The sequence below is a fragment of the Eucyclogobius newberryi genome, unplaced genomic scaffold (genome assembly GCF_026437365.1).
Source record: "Eucyclogobius newberryi isolate DKJ021-1_F unplaced genomic scaffold, fEucNew1.0.hap1 SCAF_20, whole genome shotgun sequence".
Lineage (NCBI taxonomy): Eukaryota > Metazoa > Chordata > Actinopteri > Gobiiformes > Gobiidae > Eucyclogobius > Eucyclogobius newberryi.
In genome coordinates, this window is record NW_027315835.1 from 21,433,019 (window position 1) to 21,458,400 (window position 25,382).

Sequence of the window (25,382 nt, forward strand, 5' to 3'; positions counted from 1 at the left end):
GAATCACTTGGACTGTCTGTAGTGTCCTCCGGCTGGTTTTAGAAGCCCCCCGCCAAGACAGTAAGCAAGGAGATAAAAGATGAGCCTATAATCCAAGGTATGTTTGAGCCCCCCCCCCGCTGTTTTTAGATATCAACAATACATCCAGGGAGGAATTTAGTTGTGTTTTTGTAGAACATTTTTTTTTACCTAAACCAGTGCAGACAGAGGGAAGGACAGACAATTTAGATCAGTTCATGTGGAGTTAGTGTGAGCTTTGCCCTCTGCGTCCAAAGGGGTCCACCTCGTCTGGTCTGTGTTGTGGTCAGAGGAATTAACCGGATTAAAGGCAAAGACAAAACACCAGCCTGGACGTACGCACGCGGCGAGAATAATGACTGGCGTAATGCTGTTATCAATTAGACTGTCTTGTTTGAACATAATACACAAAGACAAATGTTTTTCCCTGATTGGGAAAAACATGTTCGTGACATGTGCAGAGCCTGGGGACATCGTAAAACATCGAGCTGGTCCAATATGGATTCATCTCAACCAATCAGCTGTTTGTCTTTTGTTTCCATAACCGATCTTTGCAGATATCAATGTTTAAGTAGTTGTAGTAACCTAACTTCTCTCTGTTGTGAAAATGATCATGTCATCTATATCAGACAATCCGTTAGAGATGACGTATTATCTTTATTATCATTAAACAAATGTGCTAGTCATAGTTCTGACATGGCAAACAAAGGTAATGACAATTCATGGCGTAGGTCATGATACAAGTGACAATATACTGTATATGTTTAAAAAGTCATTAATTTTACATGTTATTTACGCAAATATACAACCACCTATTTAGCCTCATTGCACTCATTCCATCAGAAATATAAAATAAATAAATAAACGCAAACATTAGCGCCGATAACTTTAAAAAATGCCCCTATGTGCTCATATTCTACAGACATGAACAAAGCTGCCCCAGGCTCGATGTCATGAACTATAGCAGCTCATTAATGCTGCCAGATGGATAGAGTGCATGTGCGGGGGCCCACAGACGGCTAACTGCTGCAGTGCATGGCTTATAAAGAGAAACAGAGGCCCTTGTCAGAGCTGCTTTATGCTATCAAAATATTTAAGGATTGGATATCCATGACTCTGCTAGCAAAGAACAACACTGGAGGAAAGGAGGGCTTTTTCCTGCTCTAATACACACGCACACACACTTACACACGCGCGCACACACACACACACACACACACATGCACAAGTCATAGCTGCACTTCTCTTATCAGAACATTTTAAGTATCTCTTCCTGGCTTTACATATTTTCACTGAAAGCCTTGGATGAAAAAAATTGCAAAAAAAACAGAGTCTAAAGTAATGTTAAACAATTGTTGGCTGAAATCTATTACATAAAGGGAAATGATGTGTGAGTATCTTAATTAGATATCAATTCACATGTTTGTGATTTATGAGTGTCTGCCATGGAGATGTTATTACTTTGACTGGAATGTTCCACAGTATGACATTAGACGTATCTACCAGAGGCAACTTCTGCTCACACTGCATGTTTTGGATTTTTTTCTTCTTTACATTATAAAAACAACAGAAAATTCAAAATGAATAAAGTAGCCTAATGAATAAACCAAAACATGACAAGGCTTTCCTTGTTATTGCTTTTTTTTTTTTTTAAACTGCAGCCATAAGTACATTACACTGGTATCCATCCATCTCTTCCATTATTGCTGTTTTATAGAATAGAATACATGTTTCTTACGTTTTTAACCCGAATAAAGGTCAGACAGTTTAATGCCATTATGGTTCTCAAAAACATAAAAAATCAAACACTAATTGATACAAAAATGTTTATTAAAAATATCACATTAACAGGACAAAATAAGAATTTTCCAGAGCACTTTTAGAATGCTGGTATTAGAGCACGTGGTAACATAAAGAAAGTACTATTATTTTGAGTTGAAGAATTTGGTCTATTTATCCAGATAAAGCTATAACATGGATAACAGGGACAAGTAGGTGGTAGACCCTCCATCAGTGCAGTAAGTAATGTTTGCATGGGAAGTTGTGTAAGCTGGTAAAGCAGAAAAATATATGTTGTTGTTGTTGTTGTTGTTGTTGTTGTTGTTGATAAATGTCTTCATGTTTTGTGTAATTTGCAAAAACAGATACTTCCATGTTAAAAATTAGCAGAGGTGTGGACCTGTAAGTCACTATTTTGATGACTTGAGACTTGACTTGATCAAATTAACTAAGACTTTGGACTCGACTTGGACTTTAAGACCAATGACTCGGGACTTGACTCGGAGCCGTCTGACTTGATGTATGAATACATGTGTTTTCAAAACCATTTTCTCTTTACAGTTGATACTTAGATGTGACCAGGACATTTAAGAAGAAGAACCAATCCCACAAATCATATAAAAAGCTATTTATGTTATTTGGTACAATGACTTGAAAAGACTTGGTAGACTTGGACTTGACTTGGAATCTCGGACCTGGACTTGAAGCTAAAGACTTAAGACTTGTCCCACCTCTGAAAATGTGTTAGTATACAGGACAACATTACAGTTAAGGGAATTTACTCAAGAGATTTGACAATAGTTGAATTGCAATTAAAAGATTTGGCATTTGAAAACACTGCTACAACAAGATCGGTTGTCAGAGGAAGATCATTTCTAAATAGAGTAAATTCTTATTTGGCTCTATGTTGATCTCATATCCTGTTTTTACTCTGACACTAAAAGCCACACAGTAAGGCTGGGGTTAGTGTGCAAGTTTATATTACGGCTGCTTTTCTAACTGAAAACCTTTAGAGAGAATAAACTTTCCTCCTCTGTGACAAAGCAGGTCAGACTCACTTCAGGAATCCCCTAAAAGTCTGGTTTGTGCCGCTGCAGAGGAGGGACTGGCTGTGTCTAAATTTAGTCAGTTCCAGACCAGTGGACCTTTGGAACGTGGAATAAAAAATAAAAAAAAAATCTGTGTAGGATCAGCCAGGTTGCTTTACAACTGAATACAGTGTGGACAATAGAACAGCGCTGGTTTCACTCAGATCTACTCATGCGCCACTAAATAAACTGCCTATGTCATCCTTTTTAACCATTTCTAAAAAACCTCATACGTCCTTGTCTGCTTTTAAAGATAGATGTTCTGTGGCTGTTTTTGTTCTCCGTAGATGTTTCCAGCGCGTGACCGCACAAACGCTTGCAGCTGGACCCGGGACCTATTTCTGAGCTGATGCGGACGGAGAGCCAGCCGAGGGAAACCAGGCGACCTTACCGCATTCCGAAAGGCCAGGCCGCGTCCAACAACACAACTGCATAGTGTTCCCCTCAATTTATGTGCGTTTAATTGAGACAGCTATGCAGAACAGCGAGGTACAGAGACTGGGGCAGAGCTCGGTGCGCACATGATAAACGTAGATATTAAATTGTCAGGTATTTGGCAGTGCTGAGGAAATTACACGCGTTTCGGATACTGGAATAAGCCTTGACAGCAGATTTTTTTCTACATAAAAACACAAAAGATTGTAGATCAAAATTTGCCGACCATCTGGAATAAAAGTTTTGGATTATTATTGGGAAAAAAATTGTCCAAAATGAATCTTCAAGAAAAGCTTTCGGGACTTAAAGGTCTGGTGACACACTCGCACAGCAAGCGGCGCTTTAAAGGCGACTTATCCACGGACATGATCAGCCCGCCGCTGGGTGACTTCCGCCACACCATGCACGTGGGGCGCGGAGGAGACGTTTTCGGCGATACCTCTTTCCTAAGCAACCACGGTGGGACGGCCAACGGGAACAGCAGCGAGACCGACTCCATCTCCAGCCCAGACAACAAGATCGGAGCCTTCTTCTCCAGGACCCTGCGCCACATCCGGAGGGGCTCGGACAACCGGGCCCGAGAGGCGGAGAAGGAGCTGTCGCTGTCACCGCCGGCCCCAGTCGTTTCCCCTATAATCAAGAACGCCATCTCCCTGCCCAGGCTGGACGCGGACCAGCCCAACGGGAGCCCCACCAGAGTGCTCTTCCCCAGCAGCCAGAACTCACCAGAGGACGAGAAAACCTCTTACGGTATGAGAAAATATTATTGACTCAAAGTGTTATCATATTTCATTGATTTATTGATCCAAATGCTATGCTGATAAAGGTTACAAAACCAAACTAGGTACCAATATACACGTGCATAGTTAAGAAGACTAAGAAGACTAGACTAGATTACTAAAAAAAAAAAAGGTTAAACTCTTTGCTGCAGTCAAAATGTATTGCACTCTTACAGTTAGTTACCTTATGCATTCCAGGCATCCTAATTTAACAGTGCACTTCCTGCTTCGCCGAGAATAAAAGCTCTACAATTAGATGGACACAGCATCGACTTATTTTACCCAAATAGATGCATTTACAATATTTCTTTATTGTGTCAAAACACGTTTTTCTTTATTACATGAAACAAATCAGGTACAGCCGCTGTAAACAACAACAAAAACAGAAAAAGATATTGTAAATATCCAGGTTTAGTAAATTAATTGATGAACTGAACAAGGACATTAGAAGAGGCAGTTACAACCTCAGATAAAGCGAAATCTGTAATTATTTTTCTTGGGGCCCCCAGTGGCATTCGGTAACCTGTGTTGGTGCTTAGTTTGACAAAAGCTAGAAACGGCCCTGGGCAGATCATTTGCAGCAGTGAAAAAAGTATTCAAAATGCAGTTAGTTGATACCGTCACTTGTTTGAGGGATTAAAGTTAACTTGTACTACTAACATGTACTATTGGTAAAGGTCTGACATAATTCCACTAACCCATCTATAAGTGCAAATGTCTGAACATGATGTCATCTATTTGCACTCATTCATTGTGGAATTTATAGAAGAACAACCACTAATCTTGAAATTGGCCCTAATAGCAGACACAGCTCTCTCCTTTGGTGTTAAATTACACTGACTCTAAACAAAGTCAAACACTACATAGTTGTCAGATCAGACGAGTTGAAGACATTTCTCCCTCTATGTGCGTCGTAATCTAAACAGATTTGGCCCCAGATGTCCTCATGAATCACCTCAGGGGCTGCAATGGTTCACACTGATAACACACTCACATCCAGACTGAGCTTTGTCTGTTCCAGTGAGTCACATGGTACAAGCTGTCTGACCTCCTCCGCGTTCATGGCTGTCTGCAGGGGGTCACTAATAGGAATGCATGGACTCTGTAATTTCAGACTTTATTAACCCGTTTTTTAATGTCTCACGCTTAAGGTATGAGGTAACTGGCAGGTTCAGCTTGTGGACAAACGTGAGGGAAGTTCGACACTTCGACACGTGGTGTTAACACTGCACAGACCAGAGCCGGTGTCAGCAGGGGGGATTAGCTGGCACGTCTAACTACCACTTAAATATAAGAATAACATTTGACATTCATTTAAAGGCACATTTCAAACTGCTTTTTGTGTTTAATGTTAGCTTTTTGCATGACTTTATGAAGTTATCCTAAACTATGTCCATATGTGATCTAGTTTTGTTGCATTCTACAACTCCTCGGTAACCTCGGTAATCCTCATTAAACAAATGGTGGCATAAAGTAGATAGAAGTAAGGAAATGTACATTCCAATTATTATTATATATAATTAATTTATCTACCTAATTTGACTGTAACATTTTATAACAACTACACTATAGATCGACCAATATGTTTTTTTTTTTAATGGCCGATACCGATCGTTTACAATCCAGAGAAACAGATGGCTGATGAGCCAATTATTTACCAATATATTTCCACAAACCTATAAGAGAGCAGCGTGATCCCGTTTTGTTCTGTGCCCTCTTTGCACTAAATGATGTGTGTTTTTCACGCAGCGGGTCAGCTAAAACAAAGTATCTGTCTGTGCTGGAGAATTTAGGCCGATAGCCAATACGCTAAAGAGTGCAAATTTATAATGAACAAATAGTTTATTAAGAATGCTTCAGGTTTAGTAACTACATAATTAAGGGATTATGGTTAGGAGTTAGTGTATGAAGGAAGTAGTTACTATGGTTCTTAACATGGTTCATTATTTCTAACTAAGTATTTTTTAATGCTTTATTAAGGCTAATTAAGGTGTATTTTTTACATAAAATGTTACCATACTATCAATGTCTAGTACAGCATGTTATTTCATGCACTTTGAAACACTTGTAAATACTGCCCTCTATTGGAAAATATATTTACCTACGATACATGATGGTCCTTCCCATAGATACTATGTTTCCATTATATTGGATTAGATGTCACAAGGATAGTATCCAGGGCCGGCCCAGCCTATAAGCGAACTAAGCAGCCGCGTAGGGCCCCGAGGCGTTAATAGGGCCCCCAATCTGGCAACCCGTCTTATGAGAAGTGCAAGCGCAGCGTGCGCCACTAGTGTAGTAGCGCTGCTGGCGCGGCAGCGCACACAGCGGTAACATATAACGCACAAACCGCATTTATTTGTAATGACAATCTGGCAACCAAGACACCAAACCTGCGCTGATTGGTCAACTTCATTGTGCGCGAGCAGAACGAGAGCAAAACATAAACACAACAGAACCAGGCCCCTGTCCCGGGCCCTTGTGCAGCCTCAGTTAGAGATGAGCGGGTTTGAGTTTGCGTCCCTCTCTCTCACATCACCATGTGTGAGATCAATCGTGACTCGTGATGTCTGTTTTACTTTGACTTCTTAACGTGCAATAAGAGGAACGTAAAGGTTTATGCACGTAAGGTCCATCAGCCAATCACATCGCAGCATTATTTCATGCAGGAGTCCAGTGTGTGATGTTCTGATCAGAACAAACATTTATATTGTAATTCACTTTTAATAGAGCAATAAAACATTTCAATTTATTTAAAAAGCATCATTAGACTATTTGTTATAAATTATAATAAATTGATAGTGAAAAATAACCTGACATATTATGATTGCGTCTGTTATAGAATAATACTATATATTTTTATATAAAAGTGGCAAAGCTGCAGAAACACAGTCGCTTCACTATAGCCAGGTTTGGATCTTCACTTCTAGTTCTGTTCATTCTCTGGGAATAACATGTTTGCACAGTTTTATCAGTGTTAATTGTTAATCAAGCAATGCTTATGCCATTTGTTTAATTTAATATAACTTGTTTTGTCACTTTGGCAAGAAGGAACAGTTGGGAGCTGTAAAAGATAAATTAGTAAGGATAACTATTAATTTTTCATTTTCAGTTAAAATTAATCAATTTGATCATAATTATTTTCATAGCCAATATTATATTGAGTAATTAAGTACACTAATGTATTATATATTATATAATGGCTTTAGTCATTTTCTCCTGGCACAGTTTCATCACATCATCATTTTATAGCATTACAACCTCAACATTTTACTCTTACTTTAGCCGGCTGGACCACATTAAAATGCACCAGAAGACCCAAAAAAGGTCTAAAAATCTCTGGGGGAGAGCCCCCAGACCCCCCCGTTCATTAATTTAAACTGCTAATGTGCTAATGTGGCTGTCGACCCTTAACGCCCACAAATACGCCCAAAAACATATCTGGGACGTGTGTTATTTGTACAGGGAGTAGAGGTGATGTCAGCGGAATACCAAGTTGCATTGTGGGATTCAAGTTATCAATATTTGAGCTTGTGAAGTGTTGAGAATAAACTAACTGGCAAACGGATGCCCTGGAGTTTTGGTGCGCTTTGTTTGCGTTGAAGAAAGTTCCCATATGTGAATTGTTTACTGACAATGGCAATAAAACTGATTCTGATGACGTGGTGAGGGGCCCCCAAATTTTTTTTCGCTTAGGGCCCCCTGAAGGCTTGGGCCGGCCCTGATAGTATCTATATTATTCATTGAACCACAATAAATGTCGGCGTGGAAACTTCAGTCAGGTAACAACAAACTGCAAAATATCGGAATTGCAATAACTAGGGCATATAAAAGATTAGTTTATTGTCTATAGCAAGCCACAGGGGTCATTTCATATTTCCGTGTGTCTGTGTGCTCAGGTGTGGACTCTGGCTTCGTCACTCTGCCGCGCCTGTCCCGCTCGGAGCGCCAGCAGCCCTCCATCTCCCTCCCCGCCTCCCGCTCGCCCGACCTGCACCGCGGCTCCCTCACGGACCCCGGCGAAGCGCTCCTCTCCACCCGCTCCAGCACCTTCCTCTCCTCTGAACCCAAGTACACCGCCTACTCCGACTCCCTGCCCTCCCTCACCTCCCTTGACTTCACCTTCGACCTGGGACCGTCCCTCATGAGCGAGGTGCTGGGTCTCATCGACGGCGGCGGCCATGTCGAGGACCACGTCGGCCACGCCTGGGAGGAGGGCTCGGCGTGCGGCCTGACCAATGAAGGCTCGGAGATGGACTCGGCCACCATCTCCTACGTGGATTCCCTGCTGCGAGAGGACTGCGGCGGGAAGAGTCCGCACTGGGAGGACGAGGAGGCGGTGGAGGTGAGCGAGCGAGCGTTTTCCGTTAAAATGCCCGACGTGGTGATGGGGTCTGCGGAGAGGGTAAAGGGAGGCGTCGGGATGGAGAGCGAGAGGTTTCAAAGCGCTACAGATGTGCTGGCACGTCACTACGGAGGCAGCGGTTCGATGAAGGGGCACAACAAGATGGACGCTCACTCAGACATGTTCAGCAAGAAGAAGACCTCCTACACGTACATCGACGACGAGGACGAAATCAAAGTCTAAATGGAATAGTGACATAAGGGACACTTACACATAGCATGATTCTACTCTATAATCGAAGCAGCTTCTTTGTTGAAGGGATAGCAATGAGAAATGCAACACTAGTCTGAGATTCTTATATCCAACCGGACATTTACAGTTTTTTCTTTTCTTATATAAAAAGCTTTATTTGACAGGATAGGGTGAAATGGATGCGAGAGAGGGTAGAGACATTTGGCAAACGGTCGTGGCTGGGAATCAAATGCCTTAAACCACTGCACTACCTACAAGTACATGGATTTCTAACTATGCAATAAAGCCCTAACTATCAAGCAAATTAAACGCCTGAAAAGCCAGACCCTTTGTCAAAAAAAAAAAAACTTCCGTAACCTCAGATTTACAGAGTTTAGTGTTTTCGTTTGTTGATTCTGCTGAAATCTGCTCCATTTCTCAATTATCTTACAATTGATCGTAACACGAAAGGACCAAGTGTTTCTCTCATTGGAAAATCCGCCTGGGAATCACGCCCATTTGAAATCGGGGCGACAGGATATGAGTCCAGACCAAAATGAGAGGGTGCATCATGTAACTTTTCTGGGTCCACAACCTGCTATTGCTTTGTCTGGAATGTTGCACAGTATGGCATCAGACTTCTTTATCTTGCACTTATTTCATTACCGGTGTTTTTATTGCTTAAAAACATCTAGAAAAACATGCCTTCTTAGCTAACATGTCCAAGGAGACCAGCAGGTGGCAGACCTTTCACCAGAAAAGTTACACCAAGCCCCTTTAAGTGAGAGGGTAAAAAAACAAAACATTATTTCCACTACATACACTTCCTCAGGTGTCACAACAAAAGTCTTACATTAATCTTCGAGTCACTCAGGAATACACAAAAAGGGAGTTATTACACTACAGTTTTTTTCTTGGCTATCAAGGGATCAGTATTTTCTGTTGAACCCTAAAGCTGCAGACTACAGTTACTCTGAGCACCTTGTATGAAAAGGAAGTCCGACCCCTGTATTGCTTTTATAGAAGATGTGTCATTTATATTTTCTACACCTGTACATGAAGATAAGACAGCATAAGCAGACTTTTTGTATGTATATGTTGTATGTATGTATTGTGACCACCGGCAGCAAATTGTGCAAATTGCTATCACCTGCTGCAGACAATAGCAACGATATACTTACGATTATATAAATGGACAATAAAGCTATTTTGATTTGTTTGGAATAGTTTTATTTACACATATTGTCATTTTCTAGTGTGTAATATTTTTGCCTTATTCGTGAAACAGTAGTACATGACTCATATATTGAAAAAGAAGAAAACATTGGCGCCAGAATAATACAATTTACAAGCTTATTGTTGTTCTCATTGGGCTAAATGAGATTGGCCTGTGTTGGCGGAGGAAGAGGAGGAGGGCATTTTGGAGCTTTCAGTCCGGGTTTTTTTTGCTGTGGTTTTTTGAGGTTGGTCTGTGAAGCTCGCGGTGGAGGGGTAGGCTGAGTCCGACTGTTCTGAACGGGAGAGTCGGGGGCCGTGACAAGGGGAGCAGGGGCGTTGATCCTGGGGGCCGGCGGGCCTCTGGATTTGGAGAACTGGGCGACAAGCTGGTCGTTCTGCTGGGTAGTTTTGGAGACGAACGACTGTTTGGCTGTGGAATAGAAGTAGTTTGAGAACATTGGACAGTAGAAGTAGTGAATGGCATAATAATGGAAGTACGAGTAAAAATTAGTAACAATAGAAGACCTTGTAAAATCTTTTAAATAGAAAACTGAGGGTGTGTTCACACTTGCACATTCACCACATTCAAATTGTCTAATTACTCTTTTTTTTTTAAATAATTTAATTTAATTCAATTTATTTTATTTTATTTTATTATTCATTAGACTTATATATCCCTTTTTTTTGACACAAAGCCACTTTACATGCAAAGAAAAGATAAACAGGGCATAACACAACAGTATTAAAGAGTTTGAGTCGTTTTAAGCTGTGATTTGAACAAAACCAGGACTAAACCCAGAACTACACCTGGACAAGATCAGGAATAAACAAAGAAAGTAACAGGACCAAACCATGTCTACATTAGGAATAAAATTGCCTCAATTTAGGAGCAAATATTGACAAGTTTTAACACACCCTGAATCATAATGTGAAGGGCAAGAAATTCACATTCAAAGTGCGGTTTACTGTTAATAAAGTAGAAGAAGTATGATGAAAAATAAATAAATTACAACTTCTTCTAAAAGATACTCGAGACACTTCTATCTACCTCTGATGCCCAATATATTATCCAAAATTAGAGCTTATTATCTAATTTGCAAGAAACTAAAACATTAGTGTTAAAATATTGCATAATGTGATGACGCATGACCTTTCAGATGTATATTTTGGACAGTGGTGTGAGACTTCCTGTTTCCTGTGTGCTTCCTGGTTTCACAGCGTTCATATTTTCTCTATATGGTTACAAAGCACGAAGACTGAGCACCGGCAATTGCAGAATGGAAAAATACATACACTTAAAAGATAAAGGAAGGATGTAAGATAAGAGGACATTATTGGTGGAAATGTACGTTTTAATACATCTCTGAACTTTCTCACGATCACGTCTAGATTAAAGTTTAGAAATAGACTTCACATGTGTTTTGGTACACCCCAAAAGCCCTCAAAGGACTTTACAAGCTGTACTTAATCCTGTATCTGCTCTGCACCGAGACCCTCCACTACTACTGAATGCAGTGTGACAGAAATATCCCATGTGGGCTACAAATGTACCATAGTTACAAATATATATATAATATATGTGTAGTATACATTTAGCAAAGCCTGGCTGATCTGAATTAATCATTCAGTTTTAGCCACAACAAATCAATCTTAATAAACAATTTTTCATTACAAATTCAGTCTTTGTTCATTCTTTACTATGGCTATTAAAAGTGCAGTTATAATATTATACAATATGTTGACCTACAGTATTTTTTCACTGTGTCTATGTTGTGTTTACTAACACCCTTCACCACAAAATATCTCTTTTGTGAAGCTCAAATATAACTTTGATGCTAGAAAACTGAATTTTTCTGGCCATAGTCATAGGCAAACTAACTAACATTTATAACTGGAAAGTCAAAATTGTGGCTTTTTCTAATGTAAGTTAATCATTGAAAATATTTTAGGCTGCATGACTTTTGTCTCGTCTCCTCCATTCCAGAATTTTGAACATTCTGATGACAATAATAAATGTTTCCAGCCTCAAATAAGTATTTTAGCTTCACAAAAGTATCATTTGTGTTGTATGTAATATATTGGTGGATAAAATAAAAAACTATTGAGGGATGAACATTTCTATAAAAATGTCCAGTAAAACCTAAAAATCCAGATTTTCCCTTAATCAAAAATGTGAAAATAATAATAATATAATACTAATCTCTTATTATACAAACAAATAATGTAAATCAAATAGTAAATGTCTTTAAACCATGCTCTGAAATCACTCACATGTATCTGAGCGTTCTTCATTGGACAAAACCATCTAGATACACTTTACTTACGCTTAAATGGTGATGTTATCTTCACAAAGCCTCTGGGAGAGTCGGGCGCCGCCTCCAGGATGGGTTCTAGCGGCGCCTGCTCCGAGCTCTGCTGCTGGCTGGTACTCTTGTTCTGGCCTGAGTTTGGTGCCACCGTTCTAAGGGTAGGAGGAGGAGGGGTGTGGCCTGATGTGGAGGAGGAGGAGGAGGAGGAGGAGGAGGATGAAGAGATGGCGGTCAGAGAAGAACTAAGGCTCTGTGAAGAAGAACTGCTGGTGGCTGCAGTCTCTGATGTGGGACCGCCCCATGTGGACGTGCCGTTGCGACTGACGGAACCAGATTTAGGGCGGAAGAAGCTCATACTGTCCTGGGACGCCGTGCTGGGAACAAGACGAAGGGCTCAAAATCACTTAGTCTGGCAAAAAGTCATGTATTATTTAAAGTTCTGGTTCACCTGTTTGTCTTTGAAAGTGGCGTGTGATAGGAGGAACATGATGATGTGGTGGAGGAGGCGGAGGAGAAACTTCTGCTCAGTCTCTCCTTTTCAAAGTTTAAAGACGGAACCGGGATAGAGACCGCAGGACACTCTGGGATGTCTGGGATCTCAAAGGATACAGCTGCAAATTTTCATCCGAACAAAACATGACAAATTAAATGTTGTTAAATGTTTTTTATTATAGTGCTATCTAATTATGTAATTGTCTTTGAATGTGTGCTAAAAAGCTTGTAATACTTAAAGAGCATGTCAGGTTAGACTACACATTTCATTAAAACATGAAAATATTTAGGATTTTTGCCTAATTTCCCTGTTTGGCCATTTAAAAACAACAATTTACTTCCTGGTTGGACATGAGCAGCAGATGTGACAAAAGTAGAAGTAATTGTGAGTGCGCCTTCAAACTATTTTTCTACCTCTAGTTTTTCCTCTCTTATATTAGATTTTTTTTTTTACATTTCAGGAGGAAATGAGATTGAGATGAATCATCTCATTGTCCAGGGGTCCTCAATTATATATATTGTTTTATTGGTTTTGAGATTTGGATTAAACATGGGGGGAAAAAACAATTAAGTTTCAACTAAGCGATCTAATATACAATTTTTGCCATTTCACGACAATACACAAATAAGTTAGATGCCGCTGCTAACTGTTATCTTAAAATAGTGATACAATCATAATTATCAATACAAATAAAGAATAATAACCCTGCAATTTTTAAATTTATATGGTCAAAATCGGTATAAATGACTAATAAAACTTGCTAGCACCGATATAAAACTATAATAAAAATTCACCAGTACTATGCCACCAAACAAAGTCATAATCAGACAAACATATAAACCTGTCGTATACACCTTAACGTTAGGTGTGGCTTCCATCGTCACTTTTATGTTATGTGTTTATTATGGAGGCTCTGAGCCATGTTTTGTGTTTGTAAGTGAAAGATGTGCGTAGGAAGTCAGATTTTACCTTCTGGAAAGAGCTCGGAGCAGTACTGAATGAGAGGCTCGATCACAGTGACCACTTGCACTGAGGACGCCGACGCCATGTCAAAGAGGGCCGCCTCCCTAAACGGCACATGCAGAACGGACTAGGTTTATGTACCAAATCAGTCTTGATGGAAATATAAATGTTGACCATGAATATAAAAAGCATTGCTAAACATATTTGTTGACATACCCCTCAGCTAAGGGCCACAAAAGGTTGGGCCCCAAGACAATAGCGACGTTACTGGGCGTCATTTTGTTCACCGCTTGCTCTTTCGATAGCAGCGAGAAAAACTGGACCAGGTACCTAGAAGAAAAAACAAATCAAGTCAAACGTTTTAAATCAGATTATGCACTGGAAGTATTTGATTCAAAAATGCGCTTCAACATTCTGAGTGAGTGGCAGCTTTACGGCAGCATAACTGATCGAATGTACTAATTAGCTTTGGCATTATTTTTTTGTGAATTTTGCTCAAACTATCAAATGTAAACTGAAAGTAGTTTCTCCGTTGTTGCTATGAGCGTTGTAGAGCTTAGCTAGCTTTTTTACTAATTGTAGAGGGAGATAAAGGACACTTCAACACGCCCCACAACAATGAATTTCCTCAACACTGGGACTTTTATTGTTTATCTGGTTTTCTACCACTTTTTACTTGGTTTTCTTCTTTTAGATGTCAGTTACAAACGAAATACTGTATTTAGTTTGTGTCTTTTAGATGTGTTACAAACTAAATACTGTATTTCGCAGAGTCGTAGACCTTCACATTTTGATGTTGGACTGTAGCAGCTCTTTCACATTTAACATATGTCATTTTTCACCATTGACTCACACATTTTTGCCACTATCTACTAAAATTCAGAATGCTGTGAGGTCATCTGCATAACCTCTTTTGTAAAATCCAAAAGATGAATAAAAAACATAAACCTGAGATTGTTGTAGTTTTCAGAGGGGATCCTTTTTAGCAATTCTCTAAACTGCTTTAATTTCTCTGTCAGTTCTTTTTCTCTGTAAAGGAAAGGAAAGAAACTAAATTTAGAATATGCAAAAAAGAACAAAAACACAGGAAGATGAAACCGTACACACCCTGCTGCTTTGAACCAGTCCTTGTAGAGTTCAAAGGTCATGAGGGGTTCAGGAAGTTCACGTAGGTAGGACTTCAAAGCTCCTGTCAAATCGTGTTCATATCTTATTACAACAGTCTGGCTGCTATGCTAATTTCAGAAGTGCACAGGAAATGGCAGGTTCTATGTCAAATAAAGTGAAAAAAGTGGGTTTGTTACCGGCGACAGCGTGAGGGTCCATGCTGAACTCACTGTGGTCCACTTTGCCCTGGTCCAGACAGGTTTTGAGCCTTTTGACCACTGACGCCGCGGCCGCCAGACGGAAAAGACCCTAAGAATCAAACAAATATAATTCGATTTGTGTATATTAAAGCTGTAGTCAACTAAAGACATGCCCTGTGCATCGGTTAGTCAAGGTTATTTCTGTTCACACAATTGCATATTTAAACAGGTGAAAAAAGATGAATAAATGCTCAATCACTCCAAAATCTTCAACTAGCTAGTTCAATCAGATTTTTATTTTAAATACTGGCGAATTTCTCACTCGAAAACAATTTCCATCGCTGAATTTAGTTTTTTATTTCTCAATTTGAAAACTCTAAATAAAAAAGTCACATTTGCAATATTACATGCATATTTTCAAGGTCTCAGATTCAACGGTCTAAATCCAGAGTGTAAAATTTGCAGTGTACATTTCCTAACAGGTTTTTAGGGTTAAAAATTCTGAAGTTATGGTATTTCAAACAATCTTCCATATTATCGGCCTTAAATCTCCAACACAGACCAATATTTTACTTAGGCCTAAAGAAGATAGCTAAAGTTTAATTGAACACTATTCTACTAGGTTTGTGGATGTGTCTGTAGTAAATTTAAATCCCATAATTTAGGGTAAATAATCAAAATCGGTCCAAAACTAAATCGGTTTCTCTGGGTTCTACTAAAGTATTTGAGAACAATACTTTTCAAACATATTTAGTTACAGAATACTGGATGTTTTTTTTTAACGTATCCCATTACTTTGTTTAATAAGAGTACTTCTGAATACTTTGAATATTTTCAGATATGATCACTTTGATTTTAGAGAAGTAAATGTATTCTGAATACCATCAAAAGAAAAAGTACTGCAATGAGTGTTCTGAATACGGTTTTCCTGCACATGTATTAACTTACTTCCCAACACTGACAAAAAACTGTCGACGTCTAATTCTTACAATGCCCATAACATATTTGGTCAATTCATAAAAATGTTGGTCGACTAAGACGCCATCAAGTGATTAATCGACTAAACAAGTAAAGGACTACAGCTTAGTAAATACATGTAAATACTATATGTTTTGCTTGTGTTGTACCTCCTCTTTCATTCCTGTTCTGAGTAACATGTGGATGCACTCTTGTATGGGGACGGCGATCTCTCTGTGGCTTTGAGTCAGATGGGACAGGAGAGGTTCCCCATAAACGCGCCGGTTGGAGACAAAGGGAGGAGACGACCCTGTGAAGATGTGAAAGTGCATGAGGTTTAGCGCAATGATTTACAGTTCAAGCTTAATCTGTGGGCGGAGGAAGAGTTTTAGTACCACTCTGACACTGGTTCTCTTTGAGCTCGCTGATGTTCTTGTCCAAAAATTCAAATGAGTTCCTGTAGTATTCAGCCTGAAGTTCCAGTAGCTATTGGAGGAAAGAAAATTCATAAATTAATAAATTCCGCTTCAGCCTGAATTTTATTTCTTGCATTGTAAAAGCATCTATTTGTGGAAGAATTTTATATTTAAGTAAAACAGACAATTGTGATAGTATTGAGCTAATGTTATTTCAAAATATTATTACTCTAGTAAAAGTACAAAGTCGGGACCCAAATATTTAAGTGTAAAAGGGTTGTTGGAGGAACAACAATGTAATTGGATGGGGGAAAAAACAAACACATATTCTGGTATTTCCAAAAGAATAAATAAAAAAATAACTGCTCGAATCAGTTATTATTCTCTATTCTCACTATTGGGTTTTGCCAGTTGTCTCCATATTCCAGTTGCTAATGTAAACTGCCCAAATGAGCAGTTTTAGGTAAAAATCTAAGAAAAGCAGGGTGATAGATCCAGTGTCCTGCTGTCGGCCCTCCGGAGGGACGATAGTTGTCAAAAACCTGATAGAACTCCTCACAGTGCGAAAAGTACCCACAACGTTTACTCAAGTCAGAGTACTATTACTTCAAATTAAATATTACTCAAGTACGTGAAGTCAGAAAACAAATCAATCAAAAGTATGAATTCTGAAGTAAATGTACTACACACCTGTTATTTATTAGTTATTACAATATACAAAGTCCGATACCATACGTAGTGTGATGTCAATATATTGCGATACACTATATTATGGGATTTGATAGTAGTAAGTATTGCAATACTTTATACATAATAAATGAAAGAATCTGTTGTAAAAGTACAGATACACCTGGTCTAATACAATTAAAAGTAGCTCAGTGAAATTATTACTCAAGTTAAAATACTGAAGTATTCGCTGTAGAATCTACTCAAGTATCAAAAGTATGTGTCTCCTTGTAAAGACAAGATGGAGGATACGACAAAAAATATTTTTGTTGTTGTATCCTGTTCCATCCACCATGTAAAACTAATACAAATGGCGTAAAATATTAGATTAAAAAGGCATACTTGGTACATAGGGAACATTGCATGAAGGAATTCAATTAGTTGACATTTTGTATATTTACTATTTCCAAACCAAAAGCAAGAATTAACTGACTTGAAGCTTGTTAGAACTGTCAATATTGTTACCAACCATCCAAACTGATTAAAGTTACAACAAACTGACATGTGCAGGGGAAACCCTTCTGTAAGTCTGGAATATACATGGAATAAAGTAATAAGTACTCAGCTAAAGCACAACTCATGTAAAGCACAGCTCGCAAATGTCCAATGTTTTGTAACTAAGAATAAAGCAGCCTTAAAATTGTTATCAGGAAAAGCTATACATCTATCTTTATGTATCAGGGGACACAGACTGAGACTGACAGCTTATGAAATTTGAAATCAAAATCTGACCTACTGTTCCGTAAAAGTATGGCGATACATTTTTCCAATATGATATGATACGATACAACAAGACCGTGTGACAATATACTGCTAGGTGCATGCAATTTACAATTAAAATGTATTTAGTTCAATAATTTTGGTTGTCACTTGAAATCCTTCAGATAGTTTACCGTACACTGTCTATGCCTTGTTTACTCACTCTAATAAAGTAGTTTGCGTAGTCCTCTTCTTTAGTGGCAAAATGATAGAGATCTGCTGAGTACTGGTCCTAAAAAGCCAGAACACAGGAGAGGTCAGAGGTCGTGCGTGCTACTATATCTGTTTGCACGGTGGGTTAACAGCTGTACCTTGATATTCTCCAGCTTCCTCCAGGCCTCCTCCACTTCCTCCCTCAGCCCCTCCTGCTTGGCCTGGGCTCCTGTGCTCGTCTGGCTCCTACAAACACATGTTCAAGAAATTGAAATAGACTTTGTGATGCTTTAAAATAATCCTTTGACTTGGAGAAACAGCACTTTTATAGGTACTTACAAATAAGTGCATTATTACAACCAGGGACATTAAACAACGCAACACAAGACTGAAATCTTTATTAAAGCATAATACATCAGAACTCTCCAGAGGAATCCTCTCAAGACTAATGGAATAAATATTATTACTGATCTAACAACAACTCTGCTGGTTTCACCATAAATGAATGGTGAAAAAGAAGGAAATTGTGTTTTAACTGTTAAACAATGGGAACATAAGCAGATCCAATGGAGATGATGGAATAAAGTATCATGGTATTTTAAAACACACAATGTCAAAGTACAAAGTAAAATTGCATTCACAGGGAAATGCAATTTTTTGGAGAAACTGTGGCTGTCAAGTAGCTCATCACTATCATGTGTTTTGGGACTATAGCTTTACTTTAAAACACGGATGTAAAACTCCAACAATGGATACTTGTGAAATACATTTTTTCCTGCAATAAAAAAAGCAATAACAAGGAGGTGAATGGCAGAGACAGACAGAGACAACCGTCCAGGACTGAGCTAAAATAATATTGGACATTTATAAAATTGCAACCCAACTTTTGCACTAAATTGAAATTGGACAAATGTTGACAGGTACAGAAGTGGACATGTCCCAGACTACTATTACTACTACTACTCTTTTGTTTTAGTCTTTTCTTTCTCTGTGTCTTGTTGTGTTTGCTTTTATTTACTTTATGTTTGGTATTATATAAAAACAAGAAAACTATGGACTGTGTGAGTATTGGAGTCTCTTAAACTGACGCTCGCTTACCTGATCCGTGCGTTGTTCCAGTCTCTAGTCTGCTTTACAAAATGCTGCTTGTTTTTAAGAATCTCTGGTAAATCTTCCTGGTAAAGACAATGCAGATACAGATTAGGCTGATGTGAGTAAGTATGAAATAGAAACTGAACATTGAGAAGTAGTACTGGGTAATATTAACAAACAAATGTAAGGTACATATATATTTTTGATCACCTATTTTCATCCCCTGTTGGGGCAACGTTTGCTCTGCTTTATTAAGTGGTTTCATATCTTCAAAAAAATATTCTATGTCATACAAAAGAATAAAGATGTAATACCTCATACATGTATGTCTCACAATAATATCATGGGCATTCACAATATATGGAATTAGTAATAAGTGTCTATACATCTCAATAATTGATACTGCACCAAACTAAATATAAAGCAATAACATCAAGGTCCTCCATCTGACAGAAATGTATAGTATTTCAACTGAAAATGTTTTAAAACGCTGCTAATTTTCCCTATGATGTCTTAATTAGCTTTGATTTAGTCCTGTTTTTTTTTTTTAACTAATAAATTAAGGCATGTACATTTTTGTTTTAACATGGCTGAAATTGTTGTGTCAAATAGTATCTCCATTTCAGTGCAGACAATACAACAATAAATAAATAAGTTGTCATTTTATCCTATTTCTTTGCCAGAAATGAATGACAACAAAGGCTTGTCAAGTCATTTAAAAAGGAAAAAGTAGCTTATTTACAATTCTGTTAGCCTCTTCAAAATATCACAATAAATACAGTACAGTGAGATATACATTGAGATCCACTGCACATCTCTACTAAAGAAAGTCTCGTACCTCACTGAGCTTGTTGAGTGGCTCCAGGATGTCCTTCTCCACTTTCATCTCAAACTCAGCGAGCATGTTGGCCAGTCTCTTCTCCATGAAACAGCACATCTCCAAGACTCTCCTGCCAAGATAATGAAATATGATTATAAATCTGTGATACAAACTCCTACAGGATTTAAAAATGACAATCCAATCATAACTTGAACCTGCATTGGTACTGAGGACACATTAGACAGTGCAGAGCTTATTTGGGTTTGTTGCAATCTAGTTAAAACCCGAGCATGAAAATGAAAGTAAGTACATGACTGTAAAGGTCAAAAATCAAGTAGTAAACAAGAACAAATGACCAAGTAACTGGTATTGAAATATATATTGAGTTCAGTGAGCTTTCATTTTGTGTAAAGACCACAAAACAATCCCCTCAAAAGTCGATTTACATGGAGGCAATTGGAGCTCTGCCGTAACACAAATTAAACCTGGTATGAAAAATAGATAATGTCAGGACATGTAAAAAAGTATATTATGACCCTAAACCTGATATATTGGATCAAAAACTTACAGCTGTGGTAATCTTTAAATTGTGTTGTTTGATTGTTGTTTTTATTTTGCAGCACGTTGAGATTTGTGGTCGAATGTAAAGTGCAATATAAAGTTTTTTAGTAGTAGTAGTAGTAGCAGCAGTAGTAGTAATAGTAGTAGTAGTAGTAGTAGTAGTATTAGTATTAAGTAACACATCATTATCAAATTAATTAAAAACACTTTCTGAATGATAGTCAACATGAAAACGAAAACACAAAATGTAAAAATAAATCATATGTACTGAGATACAGGGCATGCCAAATAGTGGGACAAAGTACAATCAATTTTAAAATAACTCTTTAAATTTTTAACATTTTCTTTGGCATAACCCAAACCCCAGATAGTCTTTTGTCACAAGGTGTATTTAAACACTTTTGTTTTTGAGCTGAACTGAAAGCCACAGACCTCGAGGTGTGCACATGACACATGACTTCCATTTGAGACTCATACAGTGAAGCTTGATTCCTTTTACCTGATCGAGGATCCTGCATCAAAGTCTTTGAGACACTCAGCCATCCCAAAGGACAGCTGCATCAGAGGGAGCTTCTTCTGCAGGGTATTAAAGTACATTAAATCGGTATTACTTCACTCAAAGTAACGTATGAAGTCTGTTTTGAGGTGTTACCATGCGTCTCTCAGCTTCTACCCCGGTCTGACTCTGCATACAGCTCAGCAGCTTCTTATGGAGGACCTGAGCTGTCTTTTTTGCTGGTTCCACCCGTTGGTCCACCTTTAATTAGCAAAAATCATTGATAAAACAAAAGAGTCCTAATTAACTTTGCTTATTATAGGACATTTTTCAGTTTCTGAAATGCTGCACAAACACAAAACATAAAAAACAGAAAGTACAAAATCAGATTTGCTGAACTACCAGTGGACAGCCCCAAGGGTCAATTCTTGGTCCAGTTTTGTTTTCATTAGCAATAAATACATACATGTTTTCAAAATGAATAACAAACACAGAGGACAACACAACTTATGCAGTGGTAAAAGTCAGAGAATGAAATTAGGGCTGAATGTTAAAACTCTTGCTAAAGCTTATTCAAATTAGACTTGGTTTGGTTAGTTCTTAGTTCAGCCCCAATTTTCATGTGGCATCTGTGCAAGTGTGAATAAAGAGTGGGCTAAAGAAAAAACTAAATTAAACTGTGTTCAAACTGGGACCAAACAAGTACACATGTGAACACACCCTAAGTCTCACTGTAGAACTTCATATCTGACAAAACATCATAGTTACAGTGCAGCAACATTTCAATATCCATTATTATTCTACTAGAACAGTATGTTGTTAAGTGTTTGTGTTCAAAATATATACAAATTTAGTAAAAACAGTTGTGTTTAAATAAAAAGTGTAGAAATCATTTGACAAACATTGTATTTGGCCTTTTTATTATTAGAATTACCTGAATAAGATCTTCATGCAGAAGCTCAGCAGCGTCATTAGACCTGTGAATGAAATTCGACAGGAAACAAGATGAAATAACCATATAACCATTATTTTTACAGGGATTCTGGAGAGGAGAATTCGATCCATAGTCGAACCTTGGATTAAGAAGGAACAGAGTGGTTTCAGTCCCGGTCGTGGAACACTGGACCAGCTCTGAACTCTCCATCGGGTGCTCAAGGGTTCATGGGAGTTTGCCCAACCAGTCCACATGTGCTTTGTGGATCTGAAGAGGCTTTCGACCGTGTCCCTTGGGGTGTCCTTTGGGGGGTGCTCCAGGAGTACGGGGTCCCGGGCCCTTTGCTCAAGGCTGTCCGATCCCTGTATGACCGGAGCAGGAGCTGTGTTCACATTGTTCCTGTTCCCAGTGCATGTTGGATTCCGCCAGGACTGTCCAATGTCACCAGTTCTGTTCACTGTTTTTATGGACAGAGTTTCTAGGCGCAGTAAGGGGTCGGAGGGTGTCCGGTTTGGGGACCACAGGATCTCATCTCTGCTGTTTGCAGGCGATGTTGTCCTGATGGCTCCATCAAACCCGGACCTGCAACATGCACTGGGACGGTTTACAGCCGAGTGTGAAGCGGCTGGGATGAGGATCAGCACCTCCAAATCCGAGGCCATGGTTCTCAACAGGAAAAAGTTGGCTTGCCCCCTCCGATGGGTGGGGAGTCCTTGCCCCAAATGGAGTTCAAGTATCTTGGGGTCTTGTTCACGAGTGAAGGAAAGATGGAGCGTGAGATTGGCAGTTGGGTTGGTGCAGCATCTGCAGTGATGCGGTCGCTGTATCGGACTGTTATGGTTAAGAAGGAGCTCAGTCGAAAGGCAAAGCTCTCAATTGGGTAATGACCCAAAGGACAAGATCACAGATAAAAGAGGTCAGAATGAGTTTCCTCCAGCAGGGTGGCTGGCTGCTCCCTTAGAGATAGGGTGAGGAGCTCAGTCACATGGGAGGAGCTTGGAGTAGAGCCGCTTCTCCTCCACGCCAAGAGGAACCAGATGAGGTGACTGGGGCATCTGTTCCAGATGTGTCCTAGACACCTCCAAGCATGTCCCACCGGAAGAAGCCCCGGACCCAGGACACGCTGGGGGGACTATGTCTCTCGGCTGGCCTGGGAACGCCTCGGGATCCCCCTGGAGGAGCTGGAAGAAGTGTCTGGGGTGAGGGAAGTCTGGGAGTCCCTGCTTAGACTGCTGCCCCCCCAACCTGAGCGGGGATAAGCGGAGGAAATGGAGGGATGGATTGATGGACAACATCAGAAGACTATCTTTTAAAGACAAGTCTTTGTTTTTAGCTAATGTTCTGTTTATGTTTCCAATGATTAGATCTTAGTTAGAAATACAGGCATTATCATTTAACAAGATAGAATTCTAATTTGTGTAATGAATTGGTCGATGAAGTCAGTTTATTAATCCATTTAGCACTCTCTTCTTTTACTTTTTAATTATCCACTAAACATTGATGAACACCCCAGGTCTGCTTGCCCATCAATAAAAGTCACCATACGCCACTGCTGTACTGTAATATAGAACTCCTGTCTGCAGAGCATGACAGCAGCATGTTCAGAGGCAGCAAAGGAAGTCTCACCTTGTTTACACCAGATGAGAAAAACCCCAGGGTTTGAACCACAAACCAGTTCTCTTTTAGTGCTATGACTTTATCTTTTGGTGGAAAACCATTGACTTCCACACAGTGACATCATAGAGTGTGTGAGGGCAGGGAGAAGAGATTAAAATACAATTCTGCCTGGTGTACAAATAAAATTGTCAAGATGAGACCAAAGTTAAATCTATGTAAAACATGTCCGACTGGGGTCTGTGTTGTAGCACATCGCAGAGATGCAATTAACCATAGTTTTAGTAGTCGTCTAGTCAGGAAACTTATTTTTTTTTACTTGTCAAATTATTATTTCTACTGTACATTAAGACTTTGTAGATACAACAAAATAAAGATTGAAAAATCATTACTTCTGAGTAGAGATTATTTAGTGTATTATTGATGAAAATCAGAAATGTTTTAAAAAAAATCATTTTTATGTAATAATATTGCTGTCTTTTTTATGAAATAACAAGTCTTGTCTATTCACGATTAGTCAATTAACCGTTGCGGTCCTACAGTACATATAGAAATCCAAAAAGAGGAACACCATAGAATGAGTATTTTGTGTAATCACTAGAGTTAAATTAAAAGGCCACATTTAAAGCACCATTATTAATATTGATTACTATGGTTAAGGGACACATTCATCCTCTGCATCACAACCATCCTTCGATGCCGATAGGTCAACCTCACAGGATCAGTGGGCATGTGCCATAGAGTCTGGGACCCATCTCCAGAACTTCCTCAGCTGGAGGATCTTTACCCATGGTGCATGTTTGTTGGTACAGTATGTCATAAACACTCTGCATTGAAAGGCCCAGGCAGGCCAGGAGTCAAAACCCAGGAACCTTTTGCTGTGAGGCCAGTGCTAACCATTCAGCTCAACTCAAAGGTGAATGTAGATCTGGTACCTCCCATCTGGAGGTGGTGGTGAGTGTGCTGTTTATGTTTAGAGCTCAGAGTGGGTGAGGAGGTGCAATGCACTGCAAATGCAAGGCCCTGAGCAAAAATACTAACCAGTGACAGATTAGCTCCTTTATGAAATGTGGGGGATATGAAACTGTGGCATCTGTACATGCAAAACATCAACTGCATGGGTTTAAAAAAAAATCACCACTGCCTCCAGGTTTACACCACATCTTTGGTCGTTTCACCCACTCGCACGCTCTGGTAACCTTCACACAACAGGCTGAGGTTCATCGCACAAAGACAACATTTATTTATAAAGAGGAAGAACCTTAACTCTGTGGCATGAAAACACCAAAATGTGTGAGAGGGGCACATGACAAACAAAATTAAATCTTGTCAAATGAGTTCAATTCAGTTAATCATTAAGACTTGTTTGAGAACCTATGTCCTATTTTATTTTAGGCCTATTTTACACCTTCGGGCTGGGTGCTAATATTTCTATCTATTTCTATCTATTTAGGGCTACTACCAGTAATAATTTTCAAACCATTCAAAATACAGTATGGTAAAATGTGAATAGACCCTAAAATGAACCATAAACGTATAGAATATTTCCTTCCTGATTTTGCCCTATTTAAGACCTTTCAAATCCTCGATCTGTTGCTACTTGTAAAGCAAAATAGTACACATAGCAGTCTAGCGTATGAAAAGTTTGAGTGTAAAAATGTTGCTCTTTATTACTTACTTCCCAGCCGAGCCAAGCTGCTTGAGGATGCTCAGAGACTGTCGGAGCATTGTGCCAGTACAACACAACCACTTTTCCTTTTCTCTTCACTGTTATCCTTCTTCTGATCTCCAAAAGGTTACCAACTCTGTAAATGGGACATCCACAGACACAGAAGTTCATTGGGAGCTTTAGGACCAGAATGGACTGGACTTTTTCCACAGCCAATTGT

General features: G+C 39.1%; 2 protein-coding genes across 2 annotated transcripts; one reads left to right on the forward strand and one right to left on the reverse strand.

The window, feature by feature from the left end:
* On the forward strand, positions 1-9,891 carry cdc42ep1a (CDC42 effector protein (Rho GTPase binding) 1a). Its single transcript, XM_072455778.1, has 3 exons — positions 1-97; positions 3,173-4,070; positions 7,999-9,891. The coding sequence occupies exons 2-3, from the start codon at positions 3,596-3,598 to the stop codon at positions 8,685-8,687; spliced, it is 1,164 nt and encodes a 387-aa protein (XP_072311879.1). The 5' UTR covers positions 1-97; positions 3,173-3,595; the 3' UTR covers positions 8,688-9,891.
* sh3bp1 (SH3-domain binding protein 1) lies at positions 9,883-25,382 on the reverse strand. Its single transcript, XM_072455777.1, has 18 exons — positions 25,172-25,382; positions 21,880-21,922; positions 21,102-21,206; positions 20,949-21,025; positions 19,907-20,018; positions 19,075-19,151; positions 18,135-18,222; positions 17,987-18,055; positions 16,318-16,408; positions 16,093-16,232; positions 14,963-15,074; positions 14,766-14,847; positions 14,607-14,687; positions 13,875-13,988; positions 13,665-13,762; positions 12,651-12,813; positions 12,218-12,576; positions 9,883-10,323 (listed from the first exon to the last, which is right to left on the reverse strand). Exons 1-18 carry the CDS (start codon positions 25,219-25,221, stop codon positions 10,049-10,051), a joined length of 2,136 nt encoding a protein of 711 aa, XP_072311878.1. The 5' UTR covers positions 25,222-25,382; the 3' UTR covers positions 9,883-10,048.

Excerpts from the sequence above, each read along its gene's own strand:
- cdc42ep1a (XM_072455778.1), top strand. The coding sequence starts at position 3,596 with ATGAATCTTCAAGAAAAGCTTTCGGGACTTAAAGGTCTGGTGACACAC. Across the intron at positions 4,071-7,998 it reads GGACGAGAAAACCTCTTACG|GTGTGGACTCTGGCTTCGTC; the intron begins GTATGAGAAAAT and ends CTGTGTGCTCAG.
- sh3bp1 (XM_072455777.1), bottom strand. The coding sequence starts at position 25,221 with ATGCTCCGACAGTCTCTGAGCATCCTCAAGCAGCTTGGCTCGGCTGGG. Across the intron at positions 16,233-16,317 it reads AGAGAACCAGTGTCAGAGTG|GGTCGTCTCCTCCCTTTGTC; the intron begins GTACTAAAACTC and ends ACATCTTCACAG. Across the intron at positions 14,688-14,765 it reads GACTGGTTCAAAGCAGCAGG|AGAAAAAGAACTGACAGAGA; the intron begins GTGTGTACGGTT and ends TTTCCTTTACAG.